Source organism: Planococcus citri, chromosome 3 (genome assembly GCF_950023065.1).
Source record: "Planococcus citri chromosome 3, ihPlaCitr1.1, whole genome shotgun sequence".
Classification (NCBI taxonomy): domain Eukaryota; kingdom Metazoa; phylum Arthropoda; class Insecta; order Hemiptera; family Pseudococcidae; genus Planococcus; species Planococcus citri.
Window position 1 is genome coordinate 81,892,840 of NC_088679.1, and position 18,699 is coordinate 81,911,538.

Consider the following 18,699-nt stretch of genomic DNA (forward strand, 5'->3'; position numbering starts at 1 on the left):
TTCTCGGTACTTATTATTTATGTAGGTAGGTATTGAAAAAAAAACTGTACAAAATCTGAAAAAATAATCTCAGAAGTTTGCAGCAAATTTTTTTTAAAAAAAAACAAGATTTTAGGTAAAAATTTTTTCAAACACTTGGCAATCATTATTTTTTTTTGGGGGGGGGGAGAGAGAGATCAACGAAAATACAGTTCAAAAAAAATTTTAAGAACTAGAAAAAAACAATACATTTTATGTATTTTGGAAATTTTTACAAACACCTCTTTTTTGAGTGACCACAGCTCCACCCCCCCTTCGCTCCTGCTTCCAAACTATTACTTTTGCCTCCTTACCTCAGTTGATAAGAGAGCCAGCGGGAAGGCCATCTTTAACATGTTCCTATATACCTATCTATGAGAATCATTTTTGCGTGAAAATGTAAGTATATCTTTGGAGTAAAGAAACTTCTGCATGGATGTACGTACATACATACAACCCAAAAGTCCAGAAATACTTCTTGTAGAAGTTGTAGACGTGGCTATCTGTAAAACAAAATAATATGCACTCATCATTATCAACACAAACAACGGAACGAAAGTCAGCATAAACTGTTGAAACATTTTTATTTTAAAAATCATTACAATAAATCATTATGTCATGTGTTGGAAATTATTATCAATAGGTACTTTCTTTATGGAATGTTTTAATTATAATTAAAATAATAATGCAACAAACTCTGAGCTGAAAGTACTCGTAGGTACATACATACTAGTAAGTTCCTAAAATAAAACTGAATATGCAAAATCTTGAGGTGATGTGCTTTATTTGTTGCATTTTTGATTATTTAAGGAACAATATGTATTGGCATTCAAGATCAGTAGCGTATTATACTCGTAGTAGTATAAAATGAAAAACGTGTATATTAATAATACCTATATTAAAATTTTTTTCAGTTTGATTAGATCAGTGTCTCAGTATCTTCAGAAAGATATTGACGATATCTGACAACCTTTATACCTGTAAGATTGAATTTTTACATATTGTTTAAAATGTCATGTCAACTGAAATGAACTAATTTTTCTTTTTAGCAATGACTTTGATTAAATCGAAAGATCAAAATTGATCTTTAGTCAGGTTGTAGTGTTAAGTAGTGGTAACACTGACGCGACATTTTTAGCTAAATTTTTAACAAAATCATAAGCCGAGATTGCAGATACAGTTAGACATACCTAGTTTAGTTGTTCCGAATTCGAGAGTAGGTGCTCTTTTCTTAGTTATCTGTCTTCTCAAAATTTCTGTTACTGTGGAGCTACTGTTCAACTTTAGTCCGCACCAAGTAAGTAATTTTTTTGTTATTATTTTATCCTAATTGTAAGACGTCAGTCGTCAGGTCAGTAATTTTGTTTTTCCTTTCAGGAATGAACAATAACCCTAATCAACAAAGTAAGTATTTCTTATTTTTCGTTACACTTTGAATGAAAGTATTTCAGATTCTGCGTCGATCTATGCTATTATTTTTTGGTCGTTATTGCAATCTTCAAACAAATTGCCATTGGCGATTTTTCTCGATTTTTTGAGTTGTTCTTGTTCCGAAACGCAATTTGATTGTTAGTAAAATCCGATTTTTTACCACGCAAAGTAAGTAATTTTTTTTGTTTCAATAATAATTTCAACTTCAAGTCAGTACTTAAATTTTATTTTATTTTTTTTCAGAATGAACAACCCCAACCAGAGTAAGTATTTCTTCTTCTGATTTTTAAACTTGAGTAGTTTACCCGTGCACGGAAAATTACCACACCAGTATACTGGTGTGGTAATTTTTTAACTTTTAAAAAATCATCACATCTCAATCAAGTAATATTTCCTCATTAAATCAAATAATCTAAACAATTTAATCTTGGTAACATTAATTCATAGTAAGTAGGTACTTAATTTATGCATTTTCAGGGTCATACATGTTTAAAACCAAAACAAAAATGTTGAAAACATGTTTAAAACAAAGAAAAAAAATTATTAAGTGGTGTTTAAAACAAAAAAAAAACGTATAAAACAGTTTTTTTTTGTTTTAACCGTGTTTTTCTTTTTTTTCAACTGCAACTTCCTTTAAATAAATACAGTTTTTTTTTTATTTTCTTGTTGAAAATTGAATAAACTGTATTTTTAGAGACAAATAAATTTTGTGTTTTGAATGATTTCAATTTTTCAATATTTCTTGAGCCTTATAGCTATTTTAGGACATTACATCTTAAAAATTGATGACTGATGAAGCCAAGATGAATCCTATAGTGTTATCATTATTTATAAATTATAATTTGTAAAAATCATCTCATCTCATCTCACTCCACAGTCCACACCATACTTAATTTTACCATCAAATCAAACTCGAATCCTGACCACTAATAATTTTTAAAAATAATCACATTTCACTCAACCCTCGTCAAATCAAACACAAATCCTACAAGTAGGTAATTAATAATTTGTGAAAATAATCTCACTTCACTCGTCAATATAATATTTCCCTATCAAATCAAATAATTTAAACATCAATTCTGGTAACATTCATTTATATGTAGTTGGTAGGTAATTATGCCTAATTAATGCATTTTTAGCGTGATCAATCGGTTACCCAGTTCAATGAACAAAAAAAAAAAATTGAGCTCGTATTACATTTTACATCACCTGTCTCCCTTCAAACCACATACTGTCTTACTACTTACTATTAATCCTATATTGTCTCACACTCTACAACATACAAACATACTTTCCCACTTTCCCGGTCGTCTTTACAAACAGAATGATTGCGATCAGATCGTGAGGTCTCAATTTAAAATTAAATTATGACGATTGGAAAGGGTATTCCCGCGTAAAATAGGTGAAATTCCCCTGCCCTCGGATTTTTGAAATTTTGATGAAACATTGTTGGGTACTTTTAGAAAAAATTTCCCCTACCTCACCCTCTTGCTCACAGTGGCGTGACGAAAAAACGTCTTTTTTTTGGGAAAAAAATCATACCTCAACGAGTTTTGGACAAAATTTTTGAATTCACCCAAAATATATGGAGGAAACATGAGGCTAGTCACGTGAATTTTTTCAAAATGTTTGGGACCCCTCCACCCCACCTGGGGGGGGGAGATATTGGCGAAAGAAAATTTGACACTGCCGCGTGCCGTATTTCTGAACCAGATTCAAGCACACAACATTTGTTTCAATCTAAAAATATGTATGTTCAGTTAAGTATGTACCTAATATTTTTTTAAAATTTTTCTATTTATTTTTTCTCCAGGTGGGCCTCGTCAAAAAACTCAAGAAACTCTGCCAAAAAAAATACTCGTGATGAAGTTCTGAAATTTTGCATGTGAACTTTGAAAACGTGCAGAAACTGCAACAATTCCTTAAAAAGTTCATTTCGAGGCCATGGGCACCTCCGGCCTCCCCACCCAATTTGGGGTCTGAAAAAGGTTGACAAAATGGGTGTCGTTTTCATATGAATCGAACATCGCTGAACACGAATATGAAGTTGGATTTACAGTTGGACACTTGACTTGGACCCTTCTAAGGGCCCCATTTGGTGGGAGGGCAGATTGCCCTAAAATTGAGTTTTTTGCGAAAAATGTTCTATTATAGCGCTACCTAAGCCCTGCAACTTTTTTGATCAAGTTTGATTCATGGTCCTTGTGAAGAATGTTATCACACACCTCCATCTCCTCCCCTCTCCATTTTCCTTAGTTGACATTGACATCGACTGTCTTATTGCTGTGCATTGACTAATTGTAATTCTTCGTTTTTATAAAATTGTTCATAGGTAGTGTCCTGTAAAACTCTACTTTAAAAAATCCGATGTACACAATAGCAATCACTGAACATTACCAAAGACACACCATTTGAAACGTTTGACAACATGGTGATTGTCATATGGGAGTGGAGATACGCAGGATTGATCCTAAAATTCAGATTTACAACGTCTCGAGCTGTTAAAGTGATTTATCATGTATCCAGTATGTTTGACGAGTGTTTCATTTTCCGCGAAAAATTCAATTTTAGGGTAATCTACCCCCCTCAAATGAGGTCCTTAAAAGGGTCTAATTGTAAATTCAACTTCAAATTCGTGTTCAGCAGGTTCGATTCATATGAAAACAACACCCATATTGCCAACCTTGTTCAGACCCAAAATTGGGTGGGGAGGTGCCTTATGGCACCAAAATGAGCTTTTTCTACAGGTTTTTAAGGTTCGCGTGCAAAATTTAAGAACTTTATCACGAGTTTTTTTTGGCAGTATCTTTGTCCAAGTCATTTTCATTTGTGTATGAATTGACTCTCGCATAGTTTTGTGCCCGGTATTTGTCCGCCATATGACGTAAGGGATAATAGCCCCCCCCCCTGGATGATCTAGGAATCAGTTTAACTACTTACTGCTTGGAATCAACTCACTTACAGTTATCCAGGAGTTTATAAGTATGGTGTTTTGTTTGTTATATTTCAGAAGGAAATCCGAAATGACAGGGAAGAAGATGAAAAAAATTAGAAAAACTCCTAGCGCGAAAGAGCCCCGTAAACTTTAGAGTTGAAGTAAGTAAATTTGATTTTTTTTTTTTTTAAATAAATTTTCTAAATTGAAAAAAAGCTGGTCAAAAAACCACTCTTGAGGTGTGCTCTCCGACAGGAAAGAAATCATATTCGTCCTTTCTATCAGGAAAATTATAACTTTATGTACACAAAACATTTCGACACAACAAAAAGAAATTTTTTTTAAAAATTTATCACAGTAAGTAATTTTGTATTTACTCACAATTTTCAAGTTGTTCTACATGAAAAGTGCATTTTTTTTTGAGATTCTTATTTTCATAATCTTCAATTTGAGCTGCCGCACTTTTATTTTAATTTCATACAAGTAACTATATTTACACTGACTTTTTACATCATCGAAAGTGGGAACTTTGATTTTGGCACAGCGAGCGAATAGCCTTTGAAATGTATGTACTGTGGAATAAAGTGAAAAAAAAAGCTGAAGTATAGGTAAACCGTAAAGTTAATTATTTAATCACCGCTAATACTGATATTTGAAATTTTCATTCGGCAGTCATTTGAACGAGCTTTGAATGCTCTTCCTGCCAGTGGAAAAAACGTAGGGACCTCCAGTTAGCTCCGTTAACGAAAATTATTTCATTTAGGAAGTTTTTATGCTACATCGAAATCTTTCATTTCCTTTATTTATTATTTTTTTACTACATAAAACAATTTGTAAAAACATTCGTTAAAAACCTAATGACAGTTCACCAGCCTCTCCTAATGACCGATTTTGACGATTGTTTTTTTTTTTTTTAATGTTCCTTTAGACATGCAGATGTGTCATTAATTACGAAATTTCCAAATGAAAGGTCCAAAACATCAAAAAGACATCTTTTTTAAAATAGCATATCAACGTGTACTGTACACCGTTAGGTTGTTGCCTAAACGTTTAAAATAAGATGTTCATTATTGCTTTTGGATTTTTGATCAACAAATCGAATTTGTTTTCATTACCAGTAGATAATGGTAAAAATACGTTTAGGTAAAGTAGCTGCCTTTTTATATAGAAATAAAAAATTATCACCTTGAAAATTTATCGAAATAGGTGCCATATATACTGAAACATCCAGAAACTGGAGATAGCTGAAGGACTGATGGATCATTTCTTTTTCACAATCAACAGTTGTGAAAATTTCAGCTTATTTAGCCAAATATCAACTCGAGAATTTACGTTTTTCACACATAAGATGCACATAAAAAAATAAGACAATTTTTGAATATCAATTTCAACAGTTAGTTCAGAAAAATTAAGATGAAGAAATCAAAAATATGAAAAATTAAAAGGATTAGTATTTGTATCAAAAAAAGGTTGTTGATAAGTAATGATGACGAAATTAAATTCTAGAAAAATCGCGGAATTTCGAAAACGTTAATCAAATTGTTACCGTACTTATAAGAAAAAATTAACAAAAAATACGTGAATTACCTACCTATGATTTTCACCGAATAGTTGAGCAAGACTATTTTAAAATAAATAAAAAAAAGGAATAACACTTATATTCAGAGCAAGTGTATCTTCCTTTTTGTTATAGGTATGAAAGTTTTTTTTAAATTCATATTTTTAAAAACTGACAATCCCTTTCTTCCTAAATTTCACCAACTAAGTATTGTAGAATCAACATTTTAAAGCTGATTCATTATTTTTAAAATATTTTTCAAGCTTTTACAATACATATATTTTTCAAACTCGTGGATTTTCCTCATTTTTTTACGTTAAAAAAATCACTTAAAATATGTTACAAGTACGACACTGAAATGAAATTTCAGAAAAATAATATTTAATCTGTTTCTCTTTCAGGAAGTAGTCTATTGGGCAAAGTGTTAAGATTGACTATATATTTTGATATATTTTCGCGAACACCTTGAATTTTTTAGAACTATAGCTCGTGCAAAATAATTTTTGAATTCGTCGGTCGAAATGATGGCCAACTGGCCAAGTAGGTACAAGTAGTTCAAGATCTCCATATCTATTATGTACATACTCATAGTTGTAATAGAGTTGAAGACATACACGTTGGCAAAGTAAATGAGATTGCCAAATCCTTATTACGTACTTTTCCTGGCGATGAATAATGACAAACCGAGATTCAGTTTCAATTCATTCTTTGGGAATGTAAAAGATCCTCGCATGGTTAAATTCATGTAAGTAATTTTTTGCTGAAAGAAGAAACATCAAAAGAATATACCGGCTTCAAATTCGATGCATATAGGTATAACATAATATACTCGCTTAAAAATTACCTCATGACTTCTTGATATCTTCCACCAAATTCATGAAGACATTCTTCTTCGAATGATGCCACAGCTTAATAGCATATCGAAATATATAAACAGCATCTTGATCTCTGATGTTAAAGTTTTTTGGAGCCGGTAGAGCCTTACATCCAACAAGCACAGCAATTAAATGAAATATGAATTCAATTCAAATAAAACGACATTTTCAATTCTAATAACACTCGCGATGACAATAAATAAATAATATGTATAGATAAGCGCTGTTCACAAGCGTTTACTTAACGCATAAGACATATTTTTTGCCGAATATTCGAAATTGATTCTATTTGAAAATGTAGAAATTATGAGTGGAAAAAATGAAAAATTGTGAATTTTTGAAGATCGAATAAAACTCGACGTAGCTGTATATTCCACATGAGCCGATAAAATTACGTTCGTTGGTATTAGGTACTTTGGACTATTGCACTATTGCTCTCAAAATTTCGTCACAGGTGAGGCACACTTGATAGCAATAACATGTTCGTAAAAAACGTAATAGGTATTTATCATGCGTGGTGTGGAGATAAGAGGGCAAAATTGTCACGGACGACTGACGAGGACGAGAACAATAATGTAATTAGCATACATTTGCAAATTTTTGCAAAAATTAAGACTTCTGTCTGAACTGTCTTCGAATCCAAATTGATTTGACCAAATCTAATAAAGTCAATGTTTTAATTCGATCACATTTGTTAAGACCTAACTAACTAGAGATCCAATAAAAGGGGATTCTCAATTGGATCCGAATACTTAGATCTGATCACATTCGGCGAAATGTCATTTTCAGCAGCCAATCAGCTCGCGTTTCCAGAACGTTTTCTCAACGCATAAAAATATTCTAACGATTAAAAAAAATTTATTTTAATAAACAATGACTTAATACATACAATCAAGGTCTCTGATTAATTCGTTCAAGTTGTAATTTTACAATCAATTTTACAAGAGTCGTGCCCACCATTGACGTGGTGCGGGCGGCGCCATTTATACACAAATAGGTACCTAGATTAAACATGGAACGAAATCTCCTTCGTTTCCCAACGATTAAAATAGCACAAACGCGATAATTTTTACCAAAAAAAAGCGAATTGCTGCGAGAATTTCAAAATCAGTATCCAACAAAATGGCTGTCTCAAAAATTAATTTCATTCAATTCAGATAAAATTCAACATTTACCTGAAAATACGTAAAAAAATCCATAAAATGGTATTGAAGATTGTTTTTCTTCCCTTTTTAACTAAAACTTGTGTACTTCAACACATGAAGTGGTAACCCCACATAAAAATATCAAAAAATTGAATTAAAAAAAACGTAAAATCACATGGTGTCTTTAATATCACAGAACGTTCTCTCATCACCAATAATATAAAAATACAATAAGGACGCCATAGTCGTCTTCTGGGAAATCAGACAAACATTCACGTAAGGCACAAAAATGGCTACATACAAAATTCATATTTTTTTATCTAGGACAACTCGAATAATTACTTAAACGAATATATCGTGCAAACAGTCTTACGTAAAGAAATTCCCTTACTGATTGGTGAAATATAACATAATCGGGAAATTGCCTATTACATACATAGGTCCTCGTTCAGCAAAGAATTTGTATAGTATATCGTAAATAGGTATAAAAATCATTTTAAAAAACGTATACTGAGATACAGTAGATATAATGTAGTCACAAGTGAAGATTTCAAAACAGGAACATCCGAACATATGACTAGATAGTATGCGTAAAAGTGTCACCGTTCCAAAACATCACTGGTATACGTATTTTGGAGGTTTCATTGCCATTTCACAAAAAACGGCTCCGAGAGATTTATCTCCACCGATTCGATGATAAGTTTCTACAATGAAACATCAATAAACAGGGAAAATACTTGTTTAAAAACAGATAAAAAGAGTTATTTTTTTCATAATAAATGATCAAATTACTTTATCAGCTGGATAATATTGGTATTCCGAATGCGTTTGGTTGTTAATGTAAATTTGTTTTATTTTATCGCTCAATCCCATAATTTTGATAGTGTTCAAAGTCATCGTAGTTTCATAACCCCAATTGATTGGAATACCGGATAATGTCGAGTCGGTGAACTCGAACTGGAGTAGATTGTATTCGTTTTCGTCATAATTGCCTATCAAAAAACAATATAAATGTATCAATCGAAGAGATTATCACGAGCAAATACATATAAATAATTTCGTTAATATTTACTGTAACTTTCTCCATCGTCCCAGTACAACGATCCGTACGAGTTTCCATTCTCACCGATGGCTACATAAAGTCCAAACGGGTTCAATCGACTGCACAAAAGATGCGTACAAATGTAGAAATGTGTGAAAAGAAACACGCGACTCAACTCTTAATTTACATTGCATACCTAGCCGTGGTTGTTTGAGCTGGTTCCTGATACGGAATAATATAACCAGCTCTGAAATATAAAGGAATAAAATCGAGGCTGGCGTTCAACGTGATGTAGTCTCCATTACTTCGGTACCAATCCAACGTATACGCGTCAAACCACACCCCTTTCGGGAAATATGTAGTAACAGAAGTTTGACCCTAGGAATGTAAAAGCGAGATGCATTTTTCTGTTGTGTATCGTTACCATCGTACATTTCAATTAGAATTTATTTACCTCTTCTAGAACGGGAATAATGAGGAAAGCCGGGCCCCAAAAAAATTTAGTGTTGTCCGCATACGTGAGCGTATCTAGCGGAAATCTGAAATCAAAATAATTCCAAATCAAATAACTTTGCAGGAAAATACACAGTCGAGTACGTTATCAATATCTGTATGAAATTACTCGAAAAACATCGGTCTAATGACACTTTCTCCGAACTTGTGCGCATTCCAAAACAACGTGTATAAATAAGGTAACAAATGGTAACGAAATGTCAGCGCTTTCTTGGTTGATTCGACGATACCGATGGCTGCTGGATCTTGATCCTGTAAAAATCATCCGTCGCAGATAAATATAATTTGAAGTACACAGAATAGAGTACAGTTCGTAAGAAATTTACAATTGCATCGTCGGTGTTATGATTACGTGAGAAAGGATAAAACGCTCCTAACTGACTCCATCGCTGACACAGTTCTCTAGTAGTGTTGCCGTTAAAACCACATATATCGGCTCCGACCATAGGAATACCAAACATATTGAACGAAATTATATCTGTAATGAAATATTCCTATAATAAATCCTCTCAAAAATGATACGCGTTACATTTTTTCATAAATATAAGTTCTAATAACCTCCGACCGAATGTTTCATATCGTCCCAGGTTGAATATACATCACCGGTCCAATGAGACGTAAAATGTCCACTGCCCGAAAACGTGGATCTGGATAGAACGAATGGACGTTTCATTCTAATCGTGGCCAGACAGCTAAAATACACATTTATTATGTAGGTAATTCAAATGTTGACGAAATTCATAGGGAACGACGAGTAGGAAAAATAATATTATGTTGTCGTCCATATACGAATAAATGAGGATAAGTTCGTATTTTTTCCCTCTTAGAATGAGGAAAGATTTTTTTCAAGCCTTCTTCTGCGACAGTTATAAACTGGAAGGTTGTTTTTCGAATTATTCGAGCTTACAAGGGAACCTCTTGAGGTGTCCGCCTCCAACATGAACGGGACCGCGATTTTTGCAAAGAGCATGTTCTAAAACCCCCAAGTCCAAATTTTCAGCTGCCTAAGTTCATTTTTCGATTTTTGGCGAATTTTTGAAAATCCAAAATTGACTATTTTGGTGATTTATGCTTTTTTTAAAAAAAAAGCACGTACTTGATCAGTAAAAATGTTCAAAATAAGTCCTAAAACTGATATTAACCCCCAAAATCCAAATTTCGCCATTTCCGGCCATTCTGGAGCCTCCAGCGCGATTTTTCGCTTTCTCCAGATTTTTCCATTTACTCCAGAAGGCGTGAATATGAAGTTGGGCAGCTAAAAATCTAGTTGTTATACTCGAACTGTTTAACGAATTTATTCACATTTGAGCCGCTTCCGGAGGGAACACCTCAAGAGTGGTTTTTTTGACCAGCTTTTTTTCAAAATAAAAATATTCAAAAATCAAAAATTTCCCGTTTGCGAGAATATTTTTGAAATTTGCTCGAATCGCAGCATTTTATCATGAACTAACCCCACGAGAGCGAATTTCGCCATTTCCAACCATTCTGGAGCCTCCAGCGCGATTTTTCAATTTCTCCAGAATTTTTAATTTGTTCCAGAAGGCGTGTATATGAAGTTGGGCAGCTAAAAATCGTGTTGTGTGTTATGCTCGACCTGCTTAACGAGTTTATCCACATTTAAGACGATTCTGGAGGGGACACTTCAAGAGTGGTTTTTTGACCAGCTTTTTTCATAATAAAAATATCCAAAAATCACAGGGAGGCCCCAGAAAGGCTGGAAATGGCGAAATTCGCTCTCATGTGGTTAATTAATGACGAAATACAGAAATTCGCGCAAATTTCAAAAATTTTCTCACAAACGAGAAATTTTTGATTTTTGAATATTTTTATTTTGAAAAAAATCTGGTCAAAAAACCACTCTTGATGTGCCCCCTGCAGAATCGACTGAAATGTGAATAAATTCGGTAAACAGTTCGAGTATAACACACAACTCGATTTTTAGCTGCCCAACATCATATCCACGCCTTCTGGAGCAAATTAAAAATTCTTGAGAAATTGAAAAATCGCGCTGGAGGCTCCAGAATGGTTGGAAATGGCGGAACTCGGCCTCAGGAGGTTAGTAGTGGACGAAATACAGCGATTCGCGCAAATTTCAAAAATTTCCTCGCAAACTGGAAATTTTTTATTTTTTATTATTTTTTATTTGAAAAAAACTGGTCAAAAAACCACTCTTGAGGGGGCCTTCCGAAACCGACTCAAATGTGGATAAACTCGTTAAACAGGTCGAGCATAACACACAACTCGATTTTTAGCTGCCCAACTTCATATCCACGCCTTCTGGAGCAAATTCAAAATTCTGGAGAAATTGAAAAAGAGCGCTGGAGGCTCTAGAATGGCTGGAAATGGTGAAATTTGGATTTGGGGAATTATTATCAGTTTTAGGACTTATTTTGAACATTTTTACTGATCAAGTAAGTACGTACTTTTTTTAAAAAAGCATAAATCACCAAAATAGTCAATTTTGGATTTTCAAAAATTCGCCAAAAATCGAAAAATGAACTTGAGCAGCTGAAAATTTGAACTTGGGGGTTTTATAACATGCTCTTTCCAAAAATCGCGGTCGCGTTCAAATCGGAGGCGGTCACCTCAAGAGGTTCCCTTGTTAGATTCAGTTTTTTGAAAAATTAAAGAAATTGAAAATTATTGAAACCTTAGTCAATACAAAACGAAGTCATCCTCTATTTATTCGAACTTGAGACGAACTGTAATTCTACGTTTGTTTTAAAAATGCACTCACAAACTCGTAGCCATACTCTCAGCGTATCCGTATATATTGTGAGCATCGTAATGCGATCCGACGTATTGTATACCAGACATACATACAGTTTTATAATTCAAATTACCACCGTCTACACCAGGCAAATAAGGCGGATTATTTAAACTGAAGTCAGCCTGGTCACCATTACAGCCAGTTAAAGATCCTTGCACAAAATTAGATATCTCGTTCATATCCTAAACAACATAAAGAAAAAAAAACATAAGAGCGGACCAAAGTTCGTCGAAAAAAAATTAGTTACACACGATTTTGTCGATTCGTCACAATACGAATATTTTATCAACGAGAAAACATGACCGATAAGGCGATATCCGTCAGTTCGCAAACACATACGAGTAAAAAATACTCGATAAGAAGTTACACAGTGGGTAAAAATAAAAAAACAGGAAAACCGTCTAACCAGCCAAATTCCATCGTATTTGAATTGTGCATATAAGCCAGACAACATCTGCATCCAATAAGGTATAGTGCTGGGATTTGAGAAATCTGGAAATACGGTGCCACCGTCCAAATTCCATACCTTGAATAAAATAAATTATTATTAATCGCGACAAAAACGCAATAAAAACGAGGTCGCGTCGTCCATTACTTACCGTTCCTTCGAGAGGTAAATTTGAAGCATTCTTGATAAATATATTGGCTTTTACGCCTTCGTCGTATGGAGGATACGAGCCACGAGGTTCTCTGGAAGCGACGCCGGGATCTAAGATTACCACATATCTCATATTCAGCTGTAAAATGAGACGAAAACGTAAGAAAAGAATCACGAGATGGCCAAGTCGATGACACATACAACAAAATGAAATATTTCAACTTATGCATTTTACCTTGTGAAGAAGATCGACAAATGAAGACAGTCCATTAAAGGCAGGACTCACTGTAAAATCGTTTCGTTTATTCATGTAGTCGATGTCGTTCCATTGCACATCCTTAAAGTTGAAATGAAAATAAATTTATCAAATTGGTAATTTTTTTCATTTTTTTAGAATACGTCTCAGCTTTACTTACAAACGGAATTCCAGCTTCGTAATTTCGGCGCCAAAATGCGATAGTTTCGTTGAGTGATTTCAATCCAAACCTACGCAAATTTACACTCCACCATTATTTAGATCGAGAAACGATACAAGAAAAAAAAAATACAGAAAATCATACCTGCACAAGTGAAATCCTAAAGACCAATAAGGTGGCAAAAATGGCGTTCCGATTACTTCGTAGTACTGCGAAACAACATCCCTCGGAGAAGGTCCCAAGAAAAAATAAAAATCAAGAACGCCTCCTATAGTCCTGTATGTTATAGCAGGAGCAGGTTGTAGAATAATATCTGTAAATAATACCGGTGCAAAAAAAATATATCTTCGGAAAGTTCGAAAAAATAAACTCAATCGCCGGATTTCTCATAATATTGTACCTACCCATAGCGTTGCTGTTCAACAGAAATACTCCGTGACTGGCTCCAGATTTTTCCATGCTCAGGTAGAACGGATGAGTTCCGTATAAGTTGGTCTAGAATAAAAATTAAATCATTAATTTTTGCGAACGAATCAATGACGTAGTTTGTAGTTAGTTAGAAATTAGCTAACATTATCTTTCGGAGCAACATCGTGATTAAACAAAGTAATTTCTTGCCAATCGGTATCCAATAATAGATTATTTCTTCGTTCTCCTAATCCGTAGATGTATTTAGACGGCATTAACGCAGACATTTGTAGAAACTGATCCGAGTAAATAAATCCTCCTACGTTTCGCGTGTCGAAGCTGTAATATGAAACTTTATAAGTAGATAGTCAATGCCGAATAAAAATAAAAATCAAGTAACGTCTTACATCACGGTTCCCGTCTCTTTCCTAATAACAGCAAATCCAAACGGATCATCGTTTATAATCAATTCGTAATCTGTATCATCAGGGGTGCTGTTAAAAAGAGGTACTTCTGGATACGGCGGTTCCCAACGAGTCTTGTTTGCATCTAGAATCTATTCGACAAAATAATGTTAATTTATATTTTATTCTAGGATGATTAAATCGTGATTTTTATTCCCTAACCTTAACGTGTAATCTATCCTTTGTATCATACTCGATCTTGACCAACAACATCTGCACGTTATTAGGATACGTTGAATTGCGGGTTATATTTAAAATCAACTTCACACCCCGTTTATACTGATCCTTGCGAACTACTTTATAAGTATTATATGCCGTCGGATAATGACACCAAGGAGATTTACTACTCTGAGATGCAGGGCTCCAGCAGCATCCTCTTGCGATACATTGTTCCTCGTCGGGTTTTCCGCGAGGAAAACAATCGAATTTTTGCGAATCGGATATATTTTGACAGGAAGGTGCGCTACTTGCGAAGCGATTGATCGGCGTCTGGACATCGTTTTCAAACGTATATTTTTCACTCGTTAAATGGGTGTTTTTAGACCCGAATGATCCCGAAACACAATATATGACAGTACCGGCGAATACGAATACTACGATAAGAATAAAGCATAATTTTGCTAATTTGCGAGTGTTGGAAGTTTGCATGGCTAACAATGATTCTTCACTATCATTTCGAAAGCTCGCAAATTTCTTCGTAGCTTTCGAATCCGAGCAGAAAAAATTACACACCATTTTCAAAAAACAAATTTGCTTTCGTCGTACGTTATTATAGATAAAATTTGATTTATGGATTTACCCTTTTACCGTGCAGATAAAACTAAAACACGAACCATGAAACACACGAGTAACATTACTTAACGATCGGAACACGAATGGTAAATGGTTTGCCACTGAAGGACGTGTTAGTTTATGTAGTCGAAACGCATTTCCATTTGAAATGAAACCGATTTTTCTCAACAATTTCGATTCTGTCTGTCGTTTAACAATTTCCAACACTTGGGTGATCGTCTTATCATTATCAAAACAGATAACATGTTTCTGTTTGTAATGTAGTGATGCACTCTGTCATTAAAGTTGCCGAACTTGGGTAAAGTACGGCACTAAAAAAATCGAAGGCTCGATAATTATTACAGTGTCATCTTCAAGAGAGCTGGATTGGTAGACAAGGTGTTGAAATTAAAATGAGAAGCAGACCACCAACACCTTATACTTATCTTCATTTCCAATTTCCAGCATTCAGCCCAACAAAACCAACACTTTCTTTCCCTATACTTCTATAGTAATTGATCACAATTACGATTTACGATCATTAACACTGATTATGACCGTAACATTGCAAATTACCTACAGCGGATAGTAATGTGTAAGGTGACACTGAAATCACATGAATAAGCTATGAGAGAGCAAGACTGAGCTTACTGTATCATTGAAAGATATCGATCTTACGTTACGAAATTGAAAAAATGGAAACCGAACTATTATAGAGTCCATGCCACTCAAAAATAATTACAACTTATCTAACAATCGATAAGCTCATGCGGGTGATTCGTAGAATTCTATTGAATTACCCGCAGAGATTTTTTTCACCAATAATTACAAATAAAAATTCAAGGTAACAAAATGTATAATGTATAAAAGGAGTAGAATAACATCAAAAATATCATAATTTTCTGTTATTACAAGTAAAGTTTTTAAAATCGGGGTGGTAAAAGTACATATATAAATATAATAATTAAATTTAAATACACCTCAAAAATCAATTTGCTAGCACGATAGAGTACGATATACGGAAATCAAATTAACGATCCATCAAAATTTGAAACGATCATTTTTTTTTTTTTTAATATCCAGCACAGATCTCATCACCTGAATTTCGATTACTATTCGCTGGTACTTCAATGTTTCTAAAGTGTGAAAATGTTGTAAATGTACATATTAAAATCACAAAAACGTTATTTTATCTAACGGATTGATTAAACGTTGAAACGAAGTTCAAAAGTTGAATACATAGAGGCATAAAAACGTTTAAAATGCTCGAACACTAGCAACATAATGAATAAACAGGTACAAATTTAAAATGAAAGAATAAGAAATATCGTAGAAAACGTCGTGCGTCCAATAGAAAAATCATCACCCGATCTTGGAAATTAGGATATAACAACTCCGCAATTACTGCAACGTTTTTCACGCATAGCTAAACAACATAACACACCGAGAGGGAAAAATAAAATCGCACAAAGGACTCCAGCGCACGAAAATTCAGTTTCTAAAACGCCAACCTACAAAACACCATGAAGAAATACATCAATTTAAATTTACAATTTATTACAACATGATCAACGCGTGATACAGGTACACTTACTCTGCAGATGGGACAACCGCCGACGAAAACGATTTCACTAGTTTGTATGTTGACATTCGTTCCATATGCACCTTGAGGGCATGCACGAGGGCCTAATAGATTGGCTGTAGAACTGCAAACAAATGCAGGAGGAACAGAAGCTTGCGCTGGAGGATACGGTGGATATGCGTATGCTTGCGGTTGTGGATAAGGAGGGTATCCGTATTGTTGATATTGCGTGTTTCCTGTCAATACAATCGATAATGAATTAAAAATCAACACAAAATAGTTCCAAATAAGAATAGGTACATATGTATGTAAATAATGTTAACGATTTTCATTAGTTGTATACATTACCTGCACCATGAACTTTCGGATCAGTGGGTGAATACGGAGGTGGCTTTTCAAGATTAGGAGGAGCTGAAGGATCCATTGATGATGAAAGTTACAACTCGAGTCTAGAAGATGTATATCTAGTCAATTGATTATTGAGAATGATTATAACTTCCGTACTATTCGTCACTAAATCAAAAATACTTCGCGTTTTAATCACTTTTAAATGCTAGAATACTTTAGAAAAATTGCCTTATCGTTTTCTTAATTAAATTGTGATAAGATAAGAGATGAATCATCTCAATGTTACCAACACTACAGAAACTTGTAAGATTTCTCGTCTGATGGAAGCTTAACCGTGCATCCGCTTGGAGCGTTTCAGTCAAATTGGATTGGATTGAAGTAAGCCGGAAATTGAAAAAAAAGAAGTCCAAGAATTAATTCGAATTTTCAATGGTGCTTGTTTTTTCAAAACACTATCCACCATTTTTATTTTTTATTAGAAATTTAATGTTTCAGGGTTTTCCCTCAAGAAAGAAGTTTTGAATTTGCAGGCAGAAAAACTTTGAATCGAGTAAACATTGGACAAAGGAAGGGAAGGGAGAACGGGGAAACCGAATGATAAGAACGGCGTGTTCGTGTTTATTTCAAATTTTTTTCAAAATTTTTCAAAACATTTTACATTGCTGTCTATATTTTACATTAATAATTATCAAGTGCAAGTGACGAATACTGCTGTGAAGTTTTTATAAACTGAAGAGAACCTTAAAGAATTATACAACATGTTTATTTTGGTGGAGTTCGATGATGTGGTGAAAATCAAACCATCGTTGTTCTCAGAATCCCTGGAATCTTCAATATCAGATGCTTTGAATAAAAAGTTATCCAACAAAGTAACCACCTGAGTTATCATAGATTTTAAATTATCTTTGGATAAATAATCTTAAAACTTTTACTTGCAGGTTGTTCCTAATGTTGGTCTATGTATCGCGTTATTCGACTTTTTAGAAATCAACGAATCTTTCATATTTCCCGGCGAGGGTGCCCACCATTCAAAAATCAAGTACAGATTCGTAGTATTCAGACCTTTCATGAGTGAGATAATAATTGGAAAAATAAAAAGCTGTACTCAGCAAGGCATTCAAGGTAAGCCGCCGAGTTTACTTTATGAATTTCACGATAGCCGTGTAAATAATTACTTGATTTTTCAGTTACATTGGGATTTTTTGATGATATACAAATCCCAGCATCGTGTTTGCAGCATCCCTCGAAATTCGATGAAGAAGAGCAAGCCTGGATATGGGAATATGAAAATTTAGGTCAAAAACATAACTTGTATATGGATGTGGGTGAGTGCTCGCAATTTAAATGAATACTGAATGAATATTATGTATTATCCGATTTGAGTTTTATATCAATTTTTGAAAAATTTTGAATTTATTTCAGGTGAAAAAATTAAATTTCGTATCATGAACGAGTTATTCATGGAAACGTCTCCTGAAGTGAAAACTAACGAAGTTAAATCCGTGCCGGAAAACAAAACGCCGTATTTATTAATCGTTAGTATCGTTCGTGAGCGTGAATTTTCACTTTTTATTGTGGCTTTAAATATTTCTTTTTCATTTTCAGGGTAGCATAAACGAACCCGGTTTAGGAGTGTTATCTTGGTGGGATGGTATGTGAAAATTCGCTGCTGGAAATATTGAATACGCAAATGGCTGTGTTTTTTTACAAGTCCAACGTTTCGAACTTGTAAAAAAAAATCGATCGCTCTGTCTCGAGACCGGTGCAGGCTCGCCGATTCCCCTCAAGTTCTCAATGTGGTTTTTCTTCCGCCCCCCCCCCCCAT

The 18,699-nt window shown here is 34.0% G+C and overlaps 3 protein-coding genes and 1 long non-coding RNA gene across 4 annotated transcripts; 1 reads left to right on the forward strand and 3 right to left on the reverse strand.

The window, feature by feature from the left end:
* Positions 1–585: 585 nt before the first annotated feature.
* Positions 586–7,371, reverse strand: LOC135839817 (uncharacterized). Its single transcript, XR_010557649.1, has 2 exons — positions 6,787–7,371; positions 586–6,702 (listed from the first exon to the last, which is right to left on the reverse strand). It is a non-coding gene; the product is annotated as an uncharacterized LOC135839817 (long non-coding RNA).
* A 757-nt stretch (positions 7,372–8,128) lies between these two features.
* On the reverse strand, positions 8,129–15,232 carry LOC135839813 (lysosomal alpha-glucosidase-like). The gene is made up of 18 exons (XM_065356024.1): positions 14,336–15,232; positions 14,117–14,265; positions 13,874–14,048; positions 13,706–13,796; positions 13,446–13,614; positions 13,302–13,371; positions 13,121–13,222; positions 12,887–13,024; positions 12,694–12,813; positions 12,255–12,469; positions 10,076–10,209; positions 9,844–9,995; positions 9,627–9,769; positions 9,459–9,543; positions 9,201–9,382; positions 9,035–9,123; positions 8,755–8,954; positions 8,129–8,666 (listed from the first exon to the last, which is right to left on the reverse strand). The coding sequence occupies exons 1-18, from the start codon at positions 14,906–14,908 to the stop codon at positions 8,604–8,606; spliced, it is 2,850 nt and encodes a 949-aa protein (XP_065212096.1). The 5' UTR covers positions 14,909–15,232; the 3' UTR covers positions 8,129–8,603.
* Positions 15,233–15,782: 550 nt separating this feature from the next.
* Positions 15,783–17,130, reverse strand: LOC135839816 (membrane protein BRI3). Its single transcript, XM_065356028.1, has 3 exons — positions 16,875–17,130; positions 16,539–16,762; positions 15,783–16,455 (listed from the first exon to the last, which is right to left on the reverse strand). The coding sequence occupies exons 1-3, from the start codon at positions 16,948–16,950 to the stop codon at positions 16,324–16,326; spliced, it is 432 nt and encodes a 143-aa protein (XP_065212100.1). The 5' UTR covers positions 16,951–17,130; the 3' UTR covers positions 15,783–16,323.
* Positions 17,131–17,447: 317 nt separating this feature from the next.
* Positions 17,448–18,691, forward strand: Polr3H (RNA polymerase III subunit H). Its single transcript, XM_065356026.1, has 5 exons — positions 17,448–17,743; positions 17,813–17,996; positions 18,062–18,199; positions 18,297–18,409; positions 18,480–18,691. Exons 1-5 carry the CDS (start codon positions 17,633–17,635, stop codon positions 18,531–18,533), a joined length of 600 nt encoding a protein of 199 aa, XP_065212098.1. The 5' UTR covers positions 17,448–17,632; the 3' UTR covers positions 18,534–18,691.
* Positions 18,692–18,699: the final 8 nt, after the last annotated feature.

Excerpts from the sequence above, each read along its gene's own strand:
- LOC135839813 (XM_065356024.1), bottom strand. The coding sequence starts at position 14,908 with ATGGTGTGTAATTTTTTCTGCTCGGATTCGAAAGCTACGAAGAAATTT. Across the intron at positions 13,615-13,705 it reads GTTGAACAGCAACGCTATGG|ATATTATTCTACAACCTGCT; the intron begins GTAGGTACAATA and ends TATTATTTACAG. Across the intron at positions 8,955-9,034 it reads GGACGATGGAGAAAGTTACA|GCAATTATGACGAAAACGAA; the intron begins GTAAATATTAAC and ends GTTTTTTGATAG.
- LOC135839816 (XM_065356028.1), bottom strand. The coding sequence starts at position 16,950 with ATGGATCCTTCAGCTCCTCCTAATCTTGAAAAGCCACCTCCGTATTCA. Across the intron at positions 16,763-16,874 it reads TCCGAAAGTTCATGGTGCAG|GAAACACGCAATATCAACAA; the intron begins GTAATGTATACA and ends TTGTATTGACAG. Across the intron at positions 16,456-16,538 it reads GCGGTTGTCCCATCTGCAGA|GTTGGCGTTTTAGAAACTGA; the intron begins GTAAGTGTACCT and ends GGTGTTTTGTAG.
- Polr3H (XM_065356026.1), top strand. The coding sequence starts at position 17,633 with ATGTTTATTTTGGTGGAGTTCGATGATGTGGTGAAAATCAAACCATCG. Across the intron at positions 17,744-17,812 it reads ATAAAAAGTTATCCAACAAA|GTTGTTCCTAATGTTGGTCT; the intron begins GTAACCACCTGA and ends TTTTACTTGCAG. Across the intron at positions 18,410-18,479 it reads AAACGCCGTATTTATTAATC|GGTAGCATAAACGAACCCGG; the intron begins GTTAGTATCGTT and ends TTTCATTTTCAG.